Source organism: Castor canadensis, chromosome 1 (assembly GCF_047511655.1).
Source record: "Castor canadensis chromosome 1, mCasCan1.hap1v2, whole genome shotgun sequence".
Taxonomy (NCBI): domain Eukaryota; kingdom Metazoa; phylum Chordata; class Mammalia; order Rodentia; family Castoridae; genus Castor; species Castor canadensis.
This window is the reverse complement of record NC_133386.1, coordinates 123,688,740-123,714,561: the sequence shown is the minus strand read 5'-3', so window position 1 is coordinate 123,714,561 and position 25,822 is coordinate 123,688,740. Positions and strand designations below refer to the sequence as shown.

The 25,822-nt window shown below is 36.7% G+C and overlaps 1 protein-coding gene across 19 annotated transcripts in view; it reads right to left on the bottom strand.

Annotated features, from left to right (window-relative positions):
- The window catches only part of Dlg2 (discs large MAGUK scaffold protein 2), a 2,025,432-nt gene that overhangs the window by 693,612 nt on the left and 1,305,998 nt on the right, over positions 1-25,822 (bottom strand). For 17 of the 19 annotated variants that reach the window (XM_074081674.1, XM_074081712.1, XM_074081675.1 and 14 more), the window contains one exon: positions 2,349-2,402. In XM_074081674.1, coding sequence (XP_073937775.1) covers positions 2,349-2,402 — 54 coding nt within the window. Of the gene's footprint in view, positions 1-2,348; positions 2,403-21,707; positions 21,999-25,822 lie in introns of those variants that run through there. The other 2 variants (XM_074081693.1, XM_074081698.1) reach the window with 2 other exon arrangements.

Below are 25,822 nucleotides of genomic sequence, written 5' to 3'. Positions count from 1 at the left end.
TCTCATTTAACTTTCATAACAACCTCTGATGTAGGCATTATAATTTCTGTTTTATAGATAAATATAGGGCCAGAAAGAGTAAATGAATTGCTTAGGAGCATACTGCCATGAAAATTGGAATATTTTCACCATACTATACTGCTCAGCCTACCTTTCTCCAAAGACTTCACTCTTAAGAGGATTGCAGGAAAGTATGAAAAAGTTCAAGAATCAAAGTCAGTTACAAAGGTGAGATTTAGGAGAATGGGGCAATTTGACTTGTTATGTGTGGCTCATTTTAGAAGCTAAAAAGTTGGGGTACCAAGTGAGCATGTCTGTATAAAACATTATCGATAACTGATTTCTACATGGGCACATCTGAGAGTAAACCACAAGAACCATAACAGAGGCTTTGAAATAACACAGATCACAAGGAAGTGGTCCTACTTGCAAAATTAAGCTTCTGTGCTCCAAGTCTACTTCTACAAAACATTGCTGTTCTGCTTTGTCAGTGGTTGTGGTAAAGAGATTTGTGCAGAACACAAGATTCGTTAGTTTACACTGTATGTGGGTCCCTATCCTGCAGGTATTAAAGCCTCTATGGGAAGTTGTATGTGCAGGGAAGGTAGTAAGTACACTTTGTTCTCAAGCTGAGAGGCAACAAATAAGGGAGAGCAGAAAAAATCGTAAGTAGCCACAAAATAGAAATTTAAAATATCCTTAAAGAATATAGTAAAACTATCTAGATTCACTCTTTCTTATTATGAGTCTTTGAACAAGTTACTTAATCTCTTTATGACTAGGTTTTGAATTGCTATGAGGAGTAAACGAGTTAATAGTTGTTAAGCGCTTAAAACAATGTTAGGCATGCATATAGTAACCCCAATATAAATGTTTGATAAAGAAGGTAGGAAGAATGACAGTAGAGTGGACACTAGGTGCTTTCAATGCATTGCTTTTACAGAGCTTTTCCACAGCTGAGACTGCTTGATTCCTACCAGCAAGCTTAACCCCATTTCTGTTCTGAACCCAAACTATTCTTGTTCAGAAAGATTTAGGAAGCTCTAGTTTAGTAGCTCAGGTGATTCAGCATTAAGTCAAATTTGCTGTTATTCCTGTCCTGACCCTATGTCCCAGTTCTAGTCAATTGTTCCTGTAATCAAGTGGCAACATTACACTCCAGTTCTAGTGTTCTGTTCTCCAGTGGCTGAGTCCTGGCTTGTGGAATCTGCTCAGGACCTCCAGTGTCTTTGAAGTAGACATCTCCCAAAAGGAAGCCTATGGCCTAAACACATTTTATCTGTCATGACATTTGAACTTTTGAAAACTAGTAGCTAGTACTTAGAAATTCAAATATTAACAAAAAATTTCCAACTTTTTGGAAAAATGGGATGATCTGGCAACACAGACCCAACTGGCAGCTGTCACCTTTAGAGGGGATATGTGCTTTCTGTTCCTCATGGGCTCCACTCTCTATCTGCTTGTGTCTGTGATTTGCTTTGTGCCTGAAGGAATTTTAGTCCTGGGTCTAAGTCAGAATAGCCAGTACTTGCCAAGGACCTATTTAGCCAAGTACTATTCAAAGTACTTCACGTGCTTTGCCAGTCTAATCAAAGGTCAGGAATCTTCTCTCGTTAACTCTTCTTCCCTGCTTCACACCCTCTGTCTATGAATTGATCTGTGGTTGTCACATCTTTTCTGATCACTATCCCCCACACAGTAGCCAGGGTTTGCTCACAAGGCCTGATGGATCTCCAGGTCAACCACTCACCCTGTTTGTGACCTACTGCCAGTTTCCAGGCTTTCATCCTTAAGAACTTTGGCCCTCATGATGATTGTGCTGCAGAATGCTAGTCTTCATAAATCTAACTGATCCTATTATCTTATGTTTCACATTTTCATGAATCCATACATTTCACTGTAGACAAACTCTATCATCACAAAACATTTCCTCTAATTCTTGTTACAAGACTCCCCCAAACCATCAAATATTTATTATTTACATTCTAGGCAGTGTCACAGACATTGATATGAGTATTCCTTTAGAAAGAAATGTGAAGAAGTTTGTCCATGTATGCTATGAGCAATTCAGTGTCTTTCCAATGAACCACCTAACAAATAACATGATCTGACCAGAATCATCTATGCTTTTTTCTCATGATGAGCCCTGAATTTTACAAAGTCTGGATGAAAAAGGAAAATACTTGCATGACTAAGCCAAGATTTATCAAATATCAAAAGAAAATTCTATACATAATTTCATAAGATTATCTAGACTGGGTGGAACTGATTGTGTGTTGGGTTTTAAAGTCAGCTAATTAACTTTTACCAGAGTTTGTTAAGAAAGTTTTAATAAAAATGTTACTTACATAAGGAATGGTGTCCAAAGTGTCTGTGTTGACAATTATAGGAGCAGGGCTGGCCTAAAAAAAGAAATAGAAAAAGTTTTAAGTAATAAGTAGTATATCCAGAAACAGATTCACTTCAGAACAGAAATCAACAGGCATTTCCTGAGGACCTATACAGTCTCCATGCCAACTCCTGGGGATCAAATAAAATGGCTAAGGGCTTCCCTACCTTCCCCCACTTCAAATATTTGTTTGCAGCGTTATCACATATGATATAAAACAATCATGCATAGAATTTACATCCATCTTCTCTGAAAGTATACACAACAGCATAGGAGGTGAGGATTTTTGCTTGGTATGAGGTAAGGATTTCTTTTAAATTGGGTGAGAGTTAAATTCTGCAACATTTCTTTATAAAAAGTTTGTTAAAGAAATTTGATTTCTTTCTTAAGAAAACAAAATTAAACCCAAACCAGTATTCATAGCTATTCTCTTTAATCTAACTTTTTTTTTTTTTTTGCAGTGCTGGAGTTTGAATGCGGGGACTACACCTTGAGCCACTCTACCAGCCCATTTTTATGATGGATCTTTTTCAAGACAGGGTCTTGCGAACTGTTTGCCCAGGTTGGCTTCAACCTCGATCCTGCTGATCTCTGCCTCCTGAGTAGCTAGGATTACAGGTGTGAGCCATCTATGCCCGGCTAATCTAACCTTTGAAAGTACGTTGCATTTGATGCATGTTAAGTTCAATTATTAGTACCGTGTGTGTGTGTGTGTGTGTGTGTGTGTGTGTGTGTGTGTGTGTCTATTATGCATTCTATAACATATCTTTTAAAAAATTCATGCATCTCTGATCATATACATTAGACATTCTTAGATAAAAAATTAAAATTAGAAATGGCAGAAAATCCTATTGGATATGCTAGATACACTTTTTAAAAATTGTTCAATTTGCAGTAATTCCTTTAATGTTGAGTGGGAATCCTGTGTAAAACTGATATAGGAATGTTACAAGCCAAGTCATTTGAAAAAAAGATTGTAATCTCTGTTTGCATCACCAATCTGACTGCATGAATATTGAGTAGACCTATCTTTATTTCCTAGTTTCCAGAATTTTCACAGCAACTTTCCCTTCATCCCCCAAAGAATCTTTAATCTCCATCCTAAATTACAGATTTCATTTAGATAGAGGTTACTCTCATCATGATTAATAGAGAGCTGTCTTATGTGATGCCATGTTTTGGCAAGAGCTCAACTTTGGGGACATTTCATTAGCTGTGCCCTCTGGAGTTAACAGAGTTAACAGCTTTTTAATGTCAGTCTGTGCTTGTGGAATCCTAATCAAACGATTAAAAACATTGGCAACCCCACAGTTTTACAAAACAAAATTCTGTCTTAACTCAAAACACTGGGGATGGTGAACACAAACCTGGCTGGCATATTCTCAGAGTAAGTCCACTAGATCTTTGTGATATTTTCATAGTTATCAATGGGAAGTATGTTTCTAGTTTTGATGATATTTCTCCTATGTCTTTTATTTGGTTCCCATGACTTTCAAAAGCAATTGTGTCTTATATCCTTAATTACCGAAAAACTCTCTAAGCATTCCATCTGACACTTGTATTTCTCTCTATATCTAGTATAGCCTAGATCAATAAATATGCATTGAATTGACTAGAGGCTTTCAACTCATCTTTTGTGTTTCCTCTTATAGATTGTATTAATGTTATAAAAATAAATTTTGTACATAGCCCACTCCCTATATAATGCTATTTAAAACTTTTGTGCTAATTTCCATTTCCTACAAGTAAATTTCATCATTCCAATAAGACTCTATGTTTAAGAACTGACAAAGACTGAGTACTTCTTTAGAAGTATGCAAAGAAACTCCATAGATCTAAGGAATTATTGGCTCGTGTAAATTTTGTAAATATTGTAAAGTATAGATGAGGGTATAAATTAAAGTAACATATATTTATAAACTTTGTGGAACAATTTAAAGATAACCCCAAAGTCTCTTATTTTTCCAACAGACTATTTTTTCAATATTCAATATCAACTTCTTTCTTTATCTCATCAATATTACTTATCTAAACACAGATTTTATAAAACACTAACTAATACTTTCATAACTGAGGTATGTGGTGTTTGAGTCTATAAGTATAAGATCTAGGTTATGTAGAATCTAGGTTATGTGGAAGCTTACTGATCCCCTTCAGTATTGAAAACATTCAGAAGCCACAAATAATACTTACATTCTCTAAAAGTCAATAAAATGCATGAACAGCAGTGGATTGTATGAACACACATGCAATCACATGTACTTGACATTGGCAGTCCCTGGTGTGGATGCCAAGGAGATGCCATGATGGGCTCTTATGAAAAACATGCCACCCCACTGTGGTTCTATGACAGGGTCTCTAAAGATTCTCCCATTGCTCTGCTGCAGAACTCAGACCTCTCTAGACTTTTAACAATGGAAGTTTCGTGCCTTATTTTAGCTGCTCTATGGCACATATATTGGCAGAGAATAAAAATCCAATGTGGTGGGATCTGTCCTTAATTGAGGCAGGCTCCTGCTTCTGTTTACTTTTGCAATCATAAAAGGTCAGTCTAGTTTGGTTTCTGAGTCTTAAAAATGAATTTCCTAGTTACTTTGATAGTTTCTTCCAGTTATGTCTTCACATTGCACACTGTTCCACATATATATGTTCTCTCTCTTCAGTAGATATCCACTTTAATTGAACCCCTAAATCAAACTGGTGGCTCAGCAGATTCCAACCTCCCTCTTCAATGTGCTTAGTCTATTCACTGGGAACAGATGACAAATTAGAAAAAGAAAAAATCTCCTTTTAATCAGAGACTTCAAGGCTTGCCTTTGTGTAAATCTAGGCAGGCATTTCTGAAACTATAAAGAATTAAGGAAACAATCTTTCTTGGGTGACCCAAACAATAAGAGAAAGTGGTTTTCCTTTTATATTACATTCTTCTCCACGTGGAGAAAGTCAGTTTACAGCAAGAAAGAAGAGTAAAGCCAATCACAGAGAAGCAAGTAGAGAGAATACTGATAAAATTTAAATTATCATATAAAGTTATTCAAGAAATTCAGCTACCTTTCTGTTCTTGGGTTTCATGGGATACCCAAATATTCTTAGATTACATCAGTAATTTTGCTTATATTAATAAAAGGTAAACTTTTGTTGTTTGTCACCAAGAGTATCTAATTAATAAAGAATCTGACATAATGAATATGCATTTTCAAAAAAAATTCATCGATGCTTGATATTTGCTAATGCCAGATCTGGGCAATGCCTCTGACATAGTGAGCGTGTAGTCTCAGGCCTTTTGAAGAAGCCTCCTCAGGTAGGTCATTGGCAAGGGAGTATAGTGGATGGGCAGCCAAGGTGTATCCTGTGGGAAACTTACACCTAAAACTGCAGTCTAATCAAGAGGAAGATCAAAAGACTGTATCCAGTCTTGTACCTACACTTTCAAAAAGTAACACAGAATAGGAGAGAACCAAGTGATCTAGATACAGCAGTAACATGAAGAGGGAGATTTGTAGTGTTAGGGATTGTTCAACTGACCTGGCAGTTGTCAGTAGGCCAAGTTATAGGAGGCAAAATATGGCAAGAATAAAATATGAGCAGCTTTAAAGGCCTGGGACCTTCAGTTTACCTTTAGTGAGCAAGAAAACTTTTACTCATTTACAAGGGCATAGGCCCTAAAAATGACTCTTATATGACATGGCATTATCATTTGAAACAGAAGAGAAGCCACCAAGTTTTAAAATGACTCCATTGTATGTGCATGTGAAATAGATTAAAAAGGTAGAATAAATGCAGCCTTGGGTGAGCACACACAGAACAGCATGCACAGAACATTTGGGTTCCAGTGCAAAACAAGGTGTGGAAGCTACGTGATATGAAACCCTCTTCTCCATCTAGAAGAATGGGATGGATGTGACCAGATCATTCCAGTAAATCTCTGGGACAAAGACCAACCAGTGTCAACCCTCTCTGGGGGCTATACTCTCTGCTATTTTTCTATCTCAATAAACTGTCCCACTTTACTTGCTTTGTTGTCCATGATTCTGAGTCTCTGAAATTCTGAGACAAAGACCCTAGGCTCAGACAGAGCATGTTGATAACATATTCACATGCACGTGTGTATATGTATGTGTGTGTGTGCTTGTGTATGTTTGTGTGTATGTGTGTGTGTGTGTGTGTGTGTGTGTGGTGAGAGAGAGAGTTCACTGTGAGAGATAGAGATCTCAGAACCTCAAGGTATATCAGCTGACTTAAACTGCTACAAGACACCTTGTTAACAGACATTTTTTAGTTTCACAGTTCATACAGAGGGCCACCATTAGGATGAGCCCCAATCAGACCATATCCTGATTCTGACAAGAGAGGTGAAATATTGGTGTTACCACCTTTATATTCTGTCAGGTCTAGAATGTGCCATCAGTATTAAGTACTGGATTGGACATGCCAAGGATTGAACACAGGATGACTGTACTTTGTGCTCAGTTTTTCCTTTGACCCTTCCTTAGCTGGCCTATTCTGGGAAAAAAATGTGAAATGGTTGGGAGGAGACACCTTTTTTTCCATTTCCTGAATTGTACTTTCATTCTCTATTGGAACTGAACTCCTCTCTTCCTTCTTCTTCTTTCTCACAATTTGTTGGATTGGACCTCCACATCCCTAGGTGTTATCAGGAGCCTACTCCTATTGGAAGGATTTACCAGACCTACAATTACCACTGATACCATGGCAAACTCATACCTAGCTCCCCTGATGAGATAATAATATAGGGATGGAAAATGATAAGTGTATGCACTTAGATAGCACTTACTTCATGTAAATTATCTTATTTAATGATAACACAACTGTATGAAAGAAGGCCTACTCTTTTTAATTTAACAGGAAACAGAGCTTCAATAACTTTCCCAGAGTCACACAGCTGATAATAGAACATCTTTAAGCCTAAGCAGTCTACTGCTGCCTGGAATGAAATCAGACTTTACCAGATTTCACTGGACTCTAGCTTTTACTATTGGTAAACAATTTACAAAGCCAAATTTGTTCCATGCACCATGATCCTGGCTAGTCTAAGAAATCTCCTCTTCTTACTACGGCCCAGTTACTGAGGCCCACCTTAGTAAAAGGCTAAGAGGTATCAAGGCTGACTCAGGAGTTCTTTGAGGAAGCCCCAAAGAAATTGGTAAATGACTGATTAAGACATATTGATGATTGTGTGAAAGAGAAGAACAAAATAAGAACAAATATACTTTGAAATAATAGAATTTTTAAAGCTGGAGCCTTAAGGAACATTTAATTTCACCTTCTTCATTCATAAATAGGAAAATGAAGACAAAGAGAGAAAGTGGCATGACTCAGATTCCATGATTACTCAGAACGAAAACTGAGGCTAGGGTAACAATTAAAAGACTAACAATATTGAAGTATTAAGCCTTACCGAGGTATTATTATATTCCATGGATAGTGATGCTTTAGGATTTATTATCATTTAATTTTTAAATGTTCTAAGAAAAACATTATTGCTAACCTTAAAAATGAAGGAGGGAAGGGAAAGCAAAGGAAGGGAAAAAGGAAAGAAGAAAGGAAGGAAGAAAAGGAAGGAGGCCCAAACTGACTAAATCACTTGCTTAAGGTCACAGTTGCCACAGTCAGTTTCTAGCCCTAGAGCCCATCATGGAAACCTCAACATCTCCTGATTTCTTTGACTGAGTTTTGTCAGGCAACCAGACTGAAAATGCAGAGTTTTTCTTTTCTTTTCTTTTCTTTTTTTTCCTGGAAAGTTACGAGTTTTTCTCTTCCACAGTCTAAAGAGAAATGTCTCGTCATACTGAATCTGATTCCAATTCCCCAATTCTCACATGGTTTCTAGGTCCCTTAATCTCTTACAAACCCCTGCTTTAAAAAATGGGCCAATGCTATTTTCCAGGTAACCTATTTCTGAAAAAGTTAGGAGGAGAAATAATGTATGTGATGCAAAAGAGAGCTCTAAAAATGTAAAGCTGGTTTATTTATTACCCACTTGATTTTGTTTGTTTCTGCTTTTTTCAATTTTCTTCTCCTCCTCTTCATATAACCTCACTCTTAAGAAAAAACAAAAAACTTGATGGGCACAGATTGATCCAGCCCAGCTGCAGGCTCATCACTACTCATATCACCATGTGAATCTGGCTTGTCACCTTTACTGCAGTGACTGGAACAACCCCCTGACAGGTAAGAACACTGAGGCAAGAACAGTGGATGAGGGATCTGCATGAATGCCTGAGGGCTTAGCCAGCTAGGCTTAACTGCAGGTTAATGGTTGTGGCAGCCTGTCTCAAGGGAGCTACTTTAGAGGAAGCAGAGATCTTGGATCCTCTCCCTAGCACTAATAAAATGCATGGATGGTTCCCACCATGCTTACCACCAGCCTAACTAAGAAAAGGGGAAAAATGGACAGCAGATTCATGGTTTTAGCTTGAACACAATTTAGCTCTGCTCTCCTGAACTCTCTTAATGATAATAATATTATCCTCACTTTATAGATAAGGAAAATGATGTTAAGTAACTTGCTAAGGGCCAGGTGGTGATAGCAGGAACAAGATGTCAAACTTGCCAGTCTGGCTCTAAGGTGGGTAACTCTTAACCACTGTACATTTGCTTCTGCACCCTTTTAAGATTTGATAATGATCTAGAAGTCTGTTCTAGTCAAAACAGATTCACCCACTGATCCTTAAAAGTACACCATTAGTGTTACAATCACTATTTCATTCTCCTTTAAAAGGTAGTGGATTAGGGGTATATCTCTGTGGTGGAGCACTTGCCAAGTGTGTGTGAGGCCCTGGGTTGGATCCACAGCACTGCAAATAAAACAAATTCAAGGTAGTATAATGTTTTTCAGAAAATGGATGATATCCTGAAGACCTCAGGCTGCATTTTGGTAATTTCTTCTTCCCCAGTATAGAAAAGATGGGTAACCTAGAGAATTAGGCACAGAAAGAAGAGACCAAGGACCAAAGAGAGTTTTCTTTGTTTTATAAGTTTTCTCTAGAATAATTCCCATTTGGATCAACAAATAGAAATTGCTTAACTGTTTGTTATGAAGACTCTTTAAACATCCATCTTGCATCTTTATCACATTCTTCCTTCCACTTAGTATGAAAAGTTAACAGAAGTCACTCACCAAATCTAGGTCTGCAGATTAACACAAAAGCTCAAACTGATAATTATATCAAACACCAATACCATGTTTTATACCTTATAAAATGTGTTCATCACTTGTTTTGCAAGCATGAAGCCCTGAGTTCAAACTGGAGTTTCACTAAAAAAAAATGTGTTCATTCATATTTATTCATTTAATTCCTTCAGGACGAAGGGGACTAATATTGATTGATCAAGTATCCACTGTGTACCAGGAAAATGGCTAAGGTTTTTTCAGTAGACCCTTGGTATCTATAGTTTATGGTTCCAAGGAAACCACCATTGAGGAAGACCCAGCCAAGCTCAGGATGCAGAACTCTGTACTGTGGATTCTTGATTCATTTTTCCCATGTCTTCCACTAAAGACATGCTGCCTTTCAATAACCCTAAAATTTTCACTTTATCACCTAAATTAAGCAAATTCACTTTTGCCTTGCTTTTGGGGGCATCATTTAATTTTGGGGAGGCAGATTTTCACAAAACTAAGGACAGGGAATAAAATCAGCAGATCACACAATGACTTAAACACAACTCCTCATAACACCGGACTGACTGAGAGAGTATCTGCATTGACTGAACCAGATAGAGTACATGTGAGAATTTAAATTTTTATTTTGGAATTTCTTTTGAGTTTATTTATTTATTTTTTGACTGTGCTTGGTCAAAATCTCATATAAAAAAATCTATGAATAAGGCAGGTTTACTGTGCTTGTTTTCTATTATTTATTCTTCATAGAACCCCAGAGGAGTTGGTGGGATTTTCTCTTGTCTATACATTAGTAAACAGAGGTTCACAGTGATTCAGTGAATTTATCAAAGTCAAACTTCTGAAGTGAAACAGAGCTGGATTTCAAACCCAGATCTTGTGACTCTTAAACTGTTCTCTTTTCACCTCTAAGCCAGGATGCTTCAAATCCCACTGACTCACAGTGAGATCTTCCAAATCCAAATGCTTTATTTATGCAAATACCCTGTGAAGATCCCATGAAAAATGGAGCCATTAGCTGATATCTCAGATGTGGCTTTGTCAGTGTGCCCCATGCCACAATAACCATACCTACTCAATTCACTGATTCACTCCATGTGGTGCTATTCCTGGAAAGATCCATGTGGATACCATCTGTTCCTTGTCACTAAACTACCAAGGAGCTATAATCTTAGCAGTTGCATTGTCCAGATTTAGTTACTGGGAAGCTGTCAATAACCTGGTTCCTTCAACTAAGATGGGACTTGTTTCTTCTGTAGTAAATGGGTCAGGGCCTTTTGCTCAAAAAGAAATGATTGTTTAGATACCCATTGGATTTCTTCTTGTTCTTTTTTTCCATTGGGTGGGCCAATTCTTACTACTCCAGGCATACTCCTTTTCAAACCTACCACCATGTCTTTGTTTTTTATTTCTTCTTTTTCCACATCCTGAGTCACTCCTGGTTTCTTATCAATCTAACCAAAATCTAACCTATCCTCCAAGGGAAATCTAATGTCTGATGTCTTCTATTAAACTCTACACAATTTATCACTCGAGGACTTAGTCTACCCATTCTATGCCACAAATCTTAAAGCACTCATTATTTGCAACATTTATTTCAGACTGAATTATAAACATGGGAGAAATAAAAAATTCTGTGAAAGCATCAGGACCTGGCATATCTAATGAACATTTCTTGCTCTTCCAGAAGCTGATGATGTCTGATTGGTTTATGTCTGATATCCATAACTACTTGATGGAATTGTAATCATTTCGAGCTTGGGACCCTTTTCTCACTTCACTTTTTTCCCAACCACCTCCACCTATACACCTAACAATGCTTGGCAAACAAATGTATCAAAAGGTGATTGTTAATTGATTTTCAGACCATGGAACTAGAACCACAGCAAAAGATAACATGATTCATGGGTTAACAGCTGAGACAACAGAATTAGTGAAATTGTTTTAAAGGGCAATGGTTTCTTTTTGGTGATAAGGTTTTGTACATACTACCTAGTGGTGTCCATATGTGGGTATCTGGAACCTTCCATTCTCTGTAGAACACAATAGCCTAAACTATGACATGTAAGTTAAGGAAAACTATAAGCAGAAGACTCTATATGCCAACCAGATGTAGATGCTCACTCCTTCCTACTTCTTGTTGCCACTTCAAGAATTGCATACTCCAACTACTCTCATTTTACAGATAAGGGAGGTGGGGCACAGAACTGACCATAACTGTGTTCAAGGTCACTAAACAAATAACAAGGTTGAGATGGAAAGATGGCAAAACTGAGAACCAGGAGATCTCAGTTTTGGACCCAGCAAGTTTAGCAATGAAGGGCGAAAATATAACTTTCTGACCCTCTCCGTTTATTTCAGTATCAGAGGAATAAAAAGTGAAATGAATGACCTCTAAACATCCATGTTTAATGAAGGATCTGATTTTACTCTACAAATTTTACCCTCCTGGGAAATATTGGGAGAAAAGACATGGATGCTGTACAAATCTTCCTCTGGGAAATGACTATCTCTGTTGTTACTGTTCAGGTGCATTGATGTTAAGAGAGGCATATTGAAATAAAAGACAAAAATTAAATTACATAAAGACCAGTGATATAAAATTGATTTCAAATAAATTGACTAAAGAATGTGGTATGGTATGCTTCAGAGAAAGCAAAATCCATTTATGATCCTCTGACTCATAGTCTGCATTTTTTTTCTTATAAACTAGTTAACTTTCTGGCTTAAGAAACCCATGTGCAAGACCCTGGGTTTGATCGTCAGCACCACACATACAAAAAAGAAAACAACAAAAATCAACAGAGTTCTCTTCTAAATTGCCACATAGACTTGAAGTAGAACAGAGAATTATCACCTGGCTCTTGCTTCAATCCTTGTTTTTCTCCAATGTCTTCAAGCCTTAACTGTAGAAAAAAATTCCCTCTGCTTTAATTTTTTCCCTCCTAACCATAATTTGCTAATAAACCATACACTAAAGTTTGAAACATAGGTGAAGCCATGCAGAAGATCTTAATATATTTCATATCTAGAATCTTTTATATGAGAGGAAATATCAAGAGAGTCCAAGAGGAATTGTTCATTCACCTACCATAAAATGGTTATCAAACTGCAATGAACTCATAGCTATGATGGGTCTGAAAGATAGCACTTGGTTCAGGTTGCAAGCAGAACACTTTAGTTCTGCTTTCCTTACTTAAAATACTGATAATGTCTAGAAGTCTAAAAATCTTCCCTCTCTCCATTTTTCTTCAAAATTAATATCCTATTTGGAAGCATTTCCAATAAAGGTAAGCATGGAGAAATAATAGATATGAAAGAGAAATGGGGAGTAGAGAAACAGAGGCTTACTAAGTACTACTGGCATTTGCTGCTATCAAGGAATATATTCTGCAGATGTGTTTATACACTGTCATCAAATGGGCAATGAACACTTTGTTCTACAAGCCAAAACTCTACAAATTTCTGGGTCTGAAATGCCAGCCAGTTCCTAGCCCCACAGCTGCCTTAGCTTCCCAGGGTGGCAGTGAATGTGTCCTCATGTTCTCAGTTTCTTTCTTTCTTTTGTTTTTTATTTTTAGCACTACTGGAGTTTGAACTCAAGGCCTTGTGTGTGCTAAAGCCTTGTACCTGTACTCTGTCATTTGAGCCACAACTCTAGCACCTTTGCTTCTAGTTACTTTTTAGATAGGGCCTTGCCCTTTTGCTGGCTGGTCTAGACTGTGATCCTATCTTTTCATCCCCTGTAACTGGGATTATAGCTGTGAACCACCACACTGATCTTGTTTGATGAGATGGGTTCTTGTTAATTGTTTTGCCTGGGCTGGCCTAGAACTACAATCCTCCCAAGTAGCTGGGATAACAGGTGTACTCCACCACTCACAGCCCTTCCATGGCTTTCTTACTCTTATTCAGTAAAGCAAGGGAAGAGAAGAAAGGAGGACAGGAGGTTATTCTCTGGTGCCTCTGTCACAAGTTAGGGAGAATGGTGAGCCACAGCTGAGGGTCTTTCTGCTTGTCCATTGGAATTGCAATCTCTCTCTCATTCTCTCTCTCTCTCTCTCTCTCTCTCTCTCTCTCACCCACACTTCCACCCCTATACCTCCCCTCCACAAACTGGAACATTCATTTGGTTTTCAAAGTATCTTCCCAGCAAACTTTAAAGGAGAAGATAACTTCCTTATTAATATATTTGCACATGTACATCTAATGACTCTTTCTTAGCCATTCTAACTTGACATGGGTTCTTGAACCTTAAAAATTTTTATTACACACTGAGCACCTCATAGCTCTGAGCTTAGAGTTATCAGAGGAAGCTTCTAGGGCTGGTTATTATCCTGTGGAACTTGGTCAGGTCACTTAACCTGTAAATCACTTCTCTGGTTATATCTAACTACAAGCAAGGATTGTATGATTTTTAATTTTAATACTTAATTTTTAATATTATTAAAATACTAATAGAAAGAGCTTAGAATCTTAGTCATCTGACTGAGATTTAAGACTTTTCTCCCCATTTCTATGATCTCTGTTGATTCACTTAATCTCTGAAATTACTACTAATAAGTGGAAATTATATAAATTATCATTTAGTCAATCTCATGTGTTATGAAAAGAAAACAGGATCAGACATTAACACACGATGCAACCTCCTCAAGTATACATTTTGAATAACATTAAAAAGTTAGCACCATTAATAATAATAGTGGCAACCCTTAATGGGTACATTCTTTGGTTGGGTACTGTGTTAAGTACTGAAACCTCACTGTCATTAAACCTCAAATGACCCTTAAAACAACTGTATACTATCTACTTTCATACAGGATGAAATTGAGGCTCAAAAAATTTAAGTAATTTATCCAAGCTGGCAACTGGTAGAGCCCCTGTAAAGAGGCTGAGGGTGTGGTTCAAGTGGTAGAGTACATGCTTAGCAAGCATGAGACTTTGAGCTCAAGTTTGGATACAACCAAAAGTAAATAATAAAATTTAAAAAGTCACTGAAAAACTGAGAAACTATGATTAATGCACATAGCAAAGAATTTAAGTAATTTATCCAAGCTGGCAAGTGATAGAGCCTATAGATGAAACTCTAAAGCAAAAAGTGCACTAGATTGAGATTCTAGTATTATTAGAGTATGTCTTACTGCTTAACCATTTCTGATCCCCACCATTTCAATTTTCTGAAGCTTAATTTTTACAGAAATAATATTGGGATAATTCCAACTTGCTTTGTTTACCTTGCAAAATTCTGATGGGAAAAAGTCTAGTTTACAATGCTTTGAAAGTTGTAACAAGAAAGATAAAAAGAGGGAGATGGTAGTACCAGTAGTGGTGATCTCAGCAGTAGCAGAAGCAATAGAGAGAGCACTGGAATAATGTAATTTTTAGTCTCTAATTGAGATAAAAATCAGAAATTCCACTGTTCTTAAGCATTCCCTTGTAAGTACAAAAGTCTAAATGAAGCTTAAAAATACAATATATCTAGCACTAACTCATCAAAGATTTGGAGGTTTTGATGCATGTATGATTTTTAATTTTGTTTTGCTTTATGGATGAAAGCTGTTAGTATTAGCTCAAACAACTGGTCTATTGTTCTGTAACAAATAAGCTTGGAGTCCTTTTTTCTTTTTTTTTTTTTTTTTTGCAGCTTTCAGGGTGGGCAAGGAAGATGGAAAGCAGAGCATGGGTTTTACTCTACAATAACATATATCTGTGATAATATCCACCTTGGTGAGTCAACAAAAGCATTCTCCGGTGAGCAATTCTTGAACATAAGGAAGGCTTTTGCAGTTGGTGTTAATTTTCTATGAACTCCAAATGTGTGTGAGACTAGTCGTCAAAGAAAATGCAAACTATACACTGGAGGAAGATAATATAGCAGTCTCTGGCTTTTTTGTTCAAAAATAAAAGTGACAATTCCATTCCATTTTACCAGCAATCTCCAAATGTTCATACAGTGTCAAATAGTTATAATTATCCAGGTCACTGTTAGTACAGGGTCCCCACCCCCTGTAAATGGAATATTTCCATAGATTGTGTCATCTTTATTTCTTTGCTAATAGGAATTCCATTAATAGCATCAGTTATATTCTTCAGAAGGAAGTAAAATGAAAATTGGGGTGTTACTAGACAGAATGTGAAGTTAGGTTAAGAGGAATGAAATCGAGAAATGAATCCAACATGATGGAGGATGATGAATCAAGTAATATTTAGGATCCAAAAGGACAAAACACATTCAGAACACCATGGACTAGGATTGAAAGTCACCACTGAACAAATGCTATTTAGAACTGACCCCAGTAATTTCCTAAGCGGGAGCTAGAGGCAGAGGCGGAGGCAGAGGCAGAGGCAGAGGCAGAGGCAGAGGAAGGGATGCTAAAGCCAAATATATTTGAGACAAGAAGGTTCATTCCTTCATTATCCTCTCATTTCTGCCTATGTTCTCACTTCTTAAGTATTAAGCAGTCCATATAGGTTCATTCATCAAACATCATGCTTAAGACACTGTACTTGGCACTGTAGAAAACAGGAAGAGGAAACATCGTTGGTGCTGCCCTGTAAGGAGTTTACAATGTCATGTGGAAGTAAGAGAAACCCTGTAGGTGCCTATAATATAAAGCAGAAAAAATGCACAAGAAAGGTAGAGGAAAAGTCCCATGGTGGTGGTGAAGGTATTGGGATGAAGGCTGAGAAGGCCAAGATTCTCTACTGATCTTAATGGCTATTTGCCTTTAAACAAGGTGCTCAGCACCAGTGATCCTCTAAAATAGATATAATGACAATGGAGTCATGTTGATATGTGAGGGTTGGGATTGATGAGATTTGTAAATAGAGTCCCCATTCTTTTTTCATCAGTGGGTAGTAATCAAGATTGAAATAAGAGGCAAAAGGCAAATGGTAGGGTTACCAGGCACAAGAAAAGGCTTGTGGAGGGGATGTGAGTTAAGTTTTGAAGGATAGAACCTCACCCTGAAGCTTCTACTGTGGTGTGCTCAGCCAACTTGGTCATCTCTTTAACTCTGTTCTGCCCTTGCTTGCAGGGCTGTATCTGATCCCTAAACTACTAGTCACTAACTGCTTAAGACAGCATTGGAATTTATTACCAAGCTAAAGGGGCAGGGAATATAGTACAGTGGGTCAATTGAAGGTATGGAACTGAGAAATAGGAGTTTTCAAGAACTCAGGAAGACAAAGCCCAGGCTCTTTCAGGTCCTTTTGGGCTTTTGGTTCTGTGTCTTTCTTTGGGACCGCATGGTTTCCCATTTCCTTTTCTCTTTCTACATTTGTTTCCTTCATTAATATTGTATACAACTTTCTCTGTTCTCTGTAAAAATATCCTCAGATCTAGACACTGGCCATTGTCCTTTGTGCACTAGGCTATTTGTTCTGGTGTGGTGAATCCAGCTGCATGAAAGTCACATCTTTCTCAAACCAGAGATTTTCTTCTAAGACTCCAGAAGCTTAGTTTGTTGGTCTGAATTATTCACTGTTCTCTCTCTGATTTATCCCACAAGATTTCTGACCATAGGTAAATGACCCAACTCTCATCCTCATTGTTCCTAACCTTGTTTTTTCTCTAATACTCAGAGAGATAGCCCAAACCCTAGGAAAGGTTGGTAACTTGTCCTCATTCCATACTTACCTCTCCTGCATTCTCTTCATTGGCACTTCCATTCCATCCTCTCTCACCTCCCTCAGCTGGTAAACCCCTGCTTTAAAACTGATTCCTCCAGTCAGGCTTCCTCAATCTCTATTCATCTTTATTTCAATTCGATGGATCTCCCACTTCTTGCGGCATTTACTACGGTTTTTGCATTCCTTAACTTATATTCCTATTATATTGTGCTAGAGTTACATTTGTTTTTAATGGTTTTCTTTTTATTCAAGTGAGTTGAGTAAGAAAATGGACTCTGGGTTCAAAGGCCAGACTTACCACTTGCAAGTTACAGGAATGTGGGAAGGTACTTTACCTCTTTAAATTTTTTATATACAATGGAGATGATGGTTCCTATATCACATTTGTTGACAGAATTAAGTGAGAGAATATGTAAAATGCTTACAACTTTTATACTCTTGATAACTAGCCCAGGATGTGACAGATAGAATACTAATGTTGGAGATTATCACTTGTATTTTATGACTACAAAATATTTGGAAAAGAATGTTTGGTTTTATTCTATTTGTAGTGGCTTTGAAAAATATCTACTGTTCGAATAGATTGTATCTATGTATGTGTATATGCAATATCGAATTGCAATTATGAGAAATACTATAAACAGTGTACATAGGTTACTATTAAAGTATGTATAGAGAAACACACATAATTATTTTTAACGTCTGCCCCCTCCGCCTCTCCCCTGGAATGCAAATGCCCAGGACATAGTGTGAGCTTTTTCTACTTGTTTTATATGTCCAGGCATATTGTAGTTTCTGACACACAGGAGGTATTTACTGTATATTGGTTAAATGGATGCATAAATGGAAGAACAGATTACATTCACACAATTACTGTTTTTTTCTCCTCCTTCCACTAGGAGTGTCCTCTTTCTCCATCATCGCTGCAAGTCAAAAGTTTATCCTCAGAGGAAACTCAGCTGAGAAACCCTTCCAAAAAGCTTATCCCTTCTCTGAACTCTTTTGGTAATTCATGGGGACTTAGGGTTCTTTGTGCCTTTTCTTAGACTGATTTGTGTGCTCAATTGAAATTCCTATGAGAAGAATTTCAACCAGGAGTTTTCTTGATTTACTTATTTTTATATCTCTACCAATGCTTATCAAGCTTCATGAGGACAACATAAAGTTTTCTGGGGTGAATAAATGATTACTACTGCAAACTGTGTTTTGACTGATAGAAGTGCATGGTCTAGCACCAAGATGTGCAGAAGAAATGTAGTGAGGATGCACAGCATCCCACTTTGAATGTTTACCAAATCCAAATGTGATGGCTAACAATGTAAGGAAAACTAACTTTGTAATTGCAGTAAGAGACAGAAGGTTATCATTTGGTAAAGCAATAATTCAGTCTCTCTTAAAAGGGATGGTACCACAAAGAATTTGTGGGTATCCATTTGGGTCCTTATTTTGGGCCTAGAATAGTGACTGGCAATAGTGGGAGCACCATAAAATGAAAGTGAAACAAATGAACTAATAAGGGAATAAAACCATAGGGAAGTCTGCATGAAAAGAATGACTAATTATGGGATTGTTTTTAAGTTTATCTAATGACTTGAGTAAAAATGGCCTTAGACTTACCTGATCCCCAAAGATTCTGATTGTATTCAAGGATGCCCCTATAGCTCCAATTATAGAACCAATTTATAGCATTTGATGAATGAGGTCTTATCATACATGCATTGGATAAATACTGAAGAACTTATATTGGCCAGACACATCATATTAAAGACATGAAACTTCTATATTGCTGCTTTATACCAAGAGCTCTTATGTCCAGACACTGTACCTGTTTGAGACTTTGGATTTGACTTTCATCTCATCACAAGAAGTCATAAAATGATTTGTGGAATCAAATCTTGGAACTTTGTAGCACTTCACAGTTTGTTTTCCCATGGTTTGGGGCAGCATTACACAGGCATTTGCTAGGTTCAGCTGACTCTCAACAAAGTAAATTTTAGGGATTATGGGAGGTTCTCTGGGAGAAGACTATGTCATGACTTGATATTTTATGGAAATCTTGTTAATATTTCACAGAGCTGCACTGACTGACGAATCACGGTCTGCAACTCACTATGTGGATGGTCATGATGGAGAACATCTGAGAAACTCTGCATTTTAATGGTGCATTAGGAACTAACACTCACAGTACCTGCACAGAAGAGCACTTACCTATTTGTGCACTTTTCAGGTCAGATTTTTAAAATAAGCAATATTGATATGTGTCTATACTGCCTACACACCATTCATTTTCAAATATTTGAATATCAAAAAAGAATTAGTTTTATTCTACAGAAGACAATTAATTAAGTTAATAGATTGTCATTCTTTAATGTAATAGAATCAGCATGGTAGGATTTATTAAGTGATTCTAAACAAGGAAGGCTATCATTAAGCAAAAAGTTCACATACCTATATGTATATGTTTATGTAAAAATACATATGTATTTGGAGCCTATCAGTGGGTCACATAAGTATGAAACAGAGATTTTTTTTTTCTGAAATCCAAATTGTACATTCTGACAAAACATAAATTGAAGCTTGATTTAAATAGTATTATCTTCAGTTGGTAATATTTTAATAATAGCTATATTTTCTACAAGAAACCATAAAATTATGATGATCTATATTTAATAATCATTCAGAAGATATTTGAGAAGATTTGAGAGATTTTGAAATTCCCAGTATCTTCTGAAAAAGTTTTGGTGCAGTCAAATCTGAAAGTAAATTGAATATGCTTATGTATATATGTGCAGGAGGAGAACCAGGAACAGGCGTTACAATGGAAGAATGAGAAGGCATAAATCATGGGAACTGACTGGAAGGCTGTCTTTTCCATGGGTGTCTATCCTTTGTATTAACATATCACTGACCACATTGCAATGCTTCAGTAAGGGTTTATTGCTTTCCTCCTCATGGATTTTAATAGAAATAATTTTATGAGGTGAGTATAAACAAACCTAGTGATGAAAAGCATAATGCACTAACTTGAAATCCTAGAATTGGTGACTCCTTTTAGTTGATTTAGACACTCCTCCATGTTCAGTAGGCACTCTTTCTGTACCAAGCACTGTGCTAGACTCTGGGAATAGATGTGCCTCAGTAATCAAGGAGTTCAAGACAGGAAAATAAGTACGCAAACAAATAAATGTAGGTTTCTTTCACCAACTTTCCTTTTCACCTCTCTCCAAGAAGTTATAAGATAAATAGGAAGACAAAGAAGAAAATATTGAACAATAACACGTTAAATGCTAAGTTAGAGGTGTGTATAGAAGGCAGGAATTAATTATGCCTGGCCACAGAAGGCTCCGGAAGGCGTGGATGCGTGGGCTTCACAGGGACTATCATGCTTTCTGTGATAAAACAAAGGAAGAGGAGTTTGACAGAGATAGCAGAAGCAAATCATGCATGCCAGATTCTAGCTCAAAACAGAATCATTATAACTTAATACGATTTAGAGAGCTTCCCATCATCAGTTTTTAGACTTATTTCAAAAATTGTATGTTTTATGTCTTTAAGAATCAACACCACCTATCAGAGATCTAATTAGTATGTAGTGATTCAATTAGAAGAATTTCAAATATAGAAGTCTTTGAAACATTTAGGTGATTCCCAAGTTGCCGAGAAAAACATGATGACACCTAATTTGAGACACTTGAAAATAACTTGAACTTCAAGGAAGATTTATGTATTGCAACTGTTGACAGAAGCATCTCTCTCGAGTTTCTATGTCAGAAATAATGCTTCTCTTGCGGAGGTTCAAAATAGTTTTAATAGTGCTTAATTTTTAAGAATGTTCTCTTATCCCTAATTGGTTATCTCAATACTTCAAAATAGATTTAATTAAAAGAATCAAATAATTTATACTCTCCTTCCAAGTCCTATTTACCTCTTCTTAGTCTGTCAAATATGGCCAGCTTGGTCCCTCTAACTAGATAAATTACAAGCCCAAACATTATTTATAAGATATAAAATACAACACTGACTCAATTCTGAATTCATTTTATAAATCTATACCTTCTATCCAAGATGCCCACAAATCTCTAACTATTATTTCTTAGTAAAGAAACAATCACATTGTTAAGAGAGGTTTTATGAGAATTTTACTCAAATTAGCTTAGAAAAGAAATTTTAAAACTAATTTGTGGCCTCTTGATTTATATCTCAAACCCAATTGTAAGAGATATTTAAGCAATTCTAAGTAGTTTTAGGGACCCCACTGGGAAATTCACATTGATATTCTTACTATTTGAAATATCTTTAGTATACATTAGAAACTACTGACTTCAGTGGTAGGACTTCATTTTGGACCACCGTTTATTTTTTCTCCCTGATCAAGATTTGGCCACACTAAGAATTCAGATTTCACACACAGCAAATAAAAACAATCACACAAGAACTATAGAGAAGATACCATGCCTTTAGATGCATAGAATACATGTATTATATATTTCTCTACAGATGTAAAAGGTGACAATGATAAAAATAAAAGTAAATTTCCCTTACCGGAATGAATGCATGCTGTATAGCTTGTTCGCATTGTTTTAAGGAAGCGATAGTATCCCACAAAAGCTGATAACTCTCAGCCCGGGAAGCACTTGGCCGTTGCATATCGAAAGCTGGTAACACTCAAACTGAGCTCAAAGAACCCAGTTGAGGAAGAAAAAAAACCCTGCAGATCTGTTACATAAACTTCTTAATTAGATCTGCTACACAAACTGCTATCTTAAGACTTTAAAAAAAAAGTTAATCAGAACATTTCTTTTGGGGGATAACTGGGCATGACTTTAACAGAGACAGATGTTTTCATTGGGAAGGATTTTCGTTCCCACATTTGTGAGAAGCAATCCCATTAGTGTTCCCCTCTCTTCATACTGGCGAAACTGCACATACCATAAGTGTGTGGGGGGAAAGAAGTAGGAGGGAGAGAGAGATGTGAAAAAATATTTCTACCACAAGATTTGGTTGGCAGGTTTGGAGGTGAATGCAGTCAATGGAAGGCAGGGGTTACACACACACACACACCACGCAGGTAGGTGTCTGCACTTCTCTTTTGTGTGAAAATAACACCCATGCTCACAGTACCTTTCCATGTCTTAGATCTCATATCAGTTTAGTTAAGACACAGATGTGACATATTCTTCATGTATGAAGTATTATTCCCCTTTACACACTACAAGTTGTTTATCTAAGATTATTTCCAATAACTAGTCAGATGAAGATTTATGAATATAAAATATAGCCAAATATTTATTTAAAATTTTAAGAGTAGTTAGAAGACCTTTGTGTTGAGTATGTATGGGTAAAAGTCACATTTGTTTCTTGTTCTGAATCGAATTCACATAGCTAATGCAAGGAGAATCGTGCCTTTAAATATTCTTGGGACCTAGGAGTGGGTTGAACAGAACTGGAATATGCTAATTCCAAACAAACATGTTTGTGTAATTTAGCAACAAAAACTAGCACAAGTACTAAAAAAATATGAATAGAATTTAAAGACATATTCTGAGTTTTGTTCACTGAAGATGATACCCTGCACAGCAAGGTGAGGCTCTGGCAGTCCCAACAGTCTCTGTGGGATTGCTGAAGTAGGGGAAAGGCATGTTGGAAGAAGTGCTGAGGTCCATATTCTTAGGGGCAGATTCATGGTCAACAATGCTACTTATTCATGCACTCAGAGAGGTAAGGAGCACATGCATAGCATAATGAATTAATTGTGCATTTAATTGACCTAGAAATTCCAACTAGTACAATACAAAGTACAAGTTGTGAGAAACAATTTGAGAACATAAATGAAAGATTCCTGCTGTATTATTTTTGGAAGAGCTACATGATTTGGGTTACCTAGTTTCCTGCATTTGTAACAAGGTGGTGGTGGATTCATTCTTACTGATGACCTTGTGGTATGAAAGCTCAAAAACTGATACCAGCAGTATCAATTACTTTTAAATTTTGAATTGAAGGAATTAGAATTGATCCTTCAGAATTTCTACCTGGGCTAATTTGTAGAGAGATTGTTTTTCCCTTTATACACCATAAGGTTATTGCCTTAGACATTCTGTTTTTCAATATTAGTTCAACCAACCTTTCCTTTTTCTCATTCATGGTGTTCTGTTCAGTTCACACCCACAGTCCCTCCTCTGCCTTCGTTCTTGCCCTTATACACTCCCATCTGCCCCAGCCACATGCTTCTTCTTCATGCACTGTCGACCAGCCAGCCCACAACTTCCCAAAATATTCCTTCACTAGTAAATGTTCTGAATTTCTTACAAAACAATAGGAAAAATAAAAAATTTAAAGACATCTTCCAAAATCCCAGCCAATCCTTTCTGAATTTCTTATGCAAATAATCACCATTACTCTAGACCCCAGTTTCTGGGTTTTATGTCATATCTGGAACTTCATAGAGTCCTTCATTAATTTAAGCACTGTTTCCTAAAAGGTCCTCTTTTCCTCACTCATTGGGAAAAGGTTAGCGAATTTACAATCTGCATGGAGAAGCTCAACATAAAAAATGTTCTTTGGACCACGTATCCATTTGTGTGTGATCTTGTTTAACAAACATATGAAACATCTCCTGTGTGCCAAGCTTTTTGATAGTTCTATAAGCAAATGGATATATAGCAAGACAAATCTATCTTTAAGGAACTTAAAGTCTAATGGAAGGGATGATATATAGGCACAAACAACAAAAAGACAAGTTAAAAATGTGTAAGTGCCATAAAGAGGTAGCATAAACTAATCACAAAGCAATGAAAAAGAAAAAAAAATTCATGTACAGGGAAATTAAGATTTCCTGTAGAAGATTTAGCACTTTGCAGGAGATTGAGGTTAGTACAGAATTTAGACATGCAAAGATAGGTAGAGGGAGTTCCTGAGACAGGAAAGGGAGAGCAAAGCACAGGTGGGAATGGGGTCAGAGGTGGTTGGTTTGGATGAAACATGACATCAAGGAAAAGTTGTAAACCAATGGCTACCCAGCTTAATGCTCAGACTTGGACTGGGGTGACAGTTATTGAATTAAAATTAGTGGCTTCCTATTCCTAACACTAACCATTTTTTAATTCACATTTATAGCAAGGGTTACCATAAAGTTCCATTTACTGGGCCAGAATGGAGTGTAGCTTGCCCCTCATGTAACACACTACTTATACTCCTGAGTTCCCTTACCAGCTGTGACCTCAACTAACACTAGCCAATCTTAACTTCAACCAATTCTTAGAAAAGTTGATGGTCGTAAATTCAATGAAATTTTCTTTCAAATTGTGAAAGTGGCAAATTCCATATACTTATTCTCTACTTTTTAAAACACATACATTGATACATAATCATTTAGGTCATATTACTTAATTATTTAGTTTTTATTAAGTGTTGATCACAAGTTTTATATTCATGTCCAACCACTTTTACAAGTTCTAAAACTTTTTACTTCAAAACTCAAGTATGGTCCACCATGAACCAAATATTGACCTGATCAAATATTTGACTTAGTTCAAGTTCACTGAGATTAACAAACATTTATTGAGACTCACTATGTGCCAGGCACTGTGCTAGAAACAGAGAATTCAAAGATCAATACAATATTATTTCAATCACAAATTTCCTTTCAACTACCACACAACATGAAATTGTCCTGCCCACAAGTAGTGTATTTCTTCCTGTTAGCACAATATCTGGTATTAGTTATCATGTTTATAAATACAAAGCCACACATGTATTATGTCTGGTATATGTTGCAATGCCCTAAGTAGATTGCAGGCCTCAGGATGTCTAATGTACTTTTTGTGAGGCAGTAGTGCCAAATACAGATCTCCATTTAAATACTTTTCACTGCAATTGGTTTGAATATAATTTCATGGTAACTGCACTTCCAGCAAACAGTACCTACTTTAGTACTTGTGCCTAAAATAACCAACCAAACTAAACCAAACCAAATCAAACAAACAAAAGCAAGATGAAATAGGTATATAATGGATTTCAGGAATGGATATCAGATTCGAAAGAAATGAACAGGGGGAGTCCTATGGTTTCTCCATCTTGAACAGCCTTGAGTTCTTAGGCTAAATTATAAAAGGGGAATCTGGCTAAAGCCAGCAAACTTGCTAAGCAGAAACAATCCAGTTGGTGTTCTGGAGAGACAAGGCAGCATGAAGTAGTGGTGATATCCATTATTATAGGTGGAGATCTTAGAACCCTTCTCTGAACAACTAATTGAATAAACAGATAGAAAACCTGTAAAGATATTGAAGACTTACACAAAATTGGCCACCACTATGAGCTAATGTACCCTTTCAGAATATTTCACCCAACAGTAACAAAATACACACATTCCAGTCCACTGTTTGTATAGAATTTACTAAGATAGAACATACTCTAAGATATACATCAAATTTTAATTCATGTAAAAGAATTTGTGTCATGGGAAGTATATTCCCTGACCACAAAGAAATTAAGCTAGAAATCAATAACAATCTCTGGAAAATCTCAAAATATTTGGAAACTAAGTGACACCTTAGTCACTTAGTCAAAGATAAAATCAAAAGGAAATTAGAATGTATTTTGAACTGAATTAGAAGGAACACCACATAGCAACTTCATTGGGTGCTCTAAAAGCAGTATTA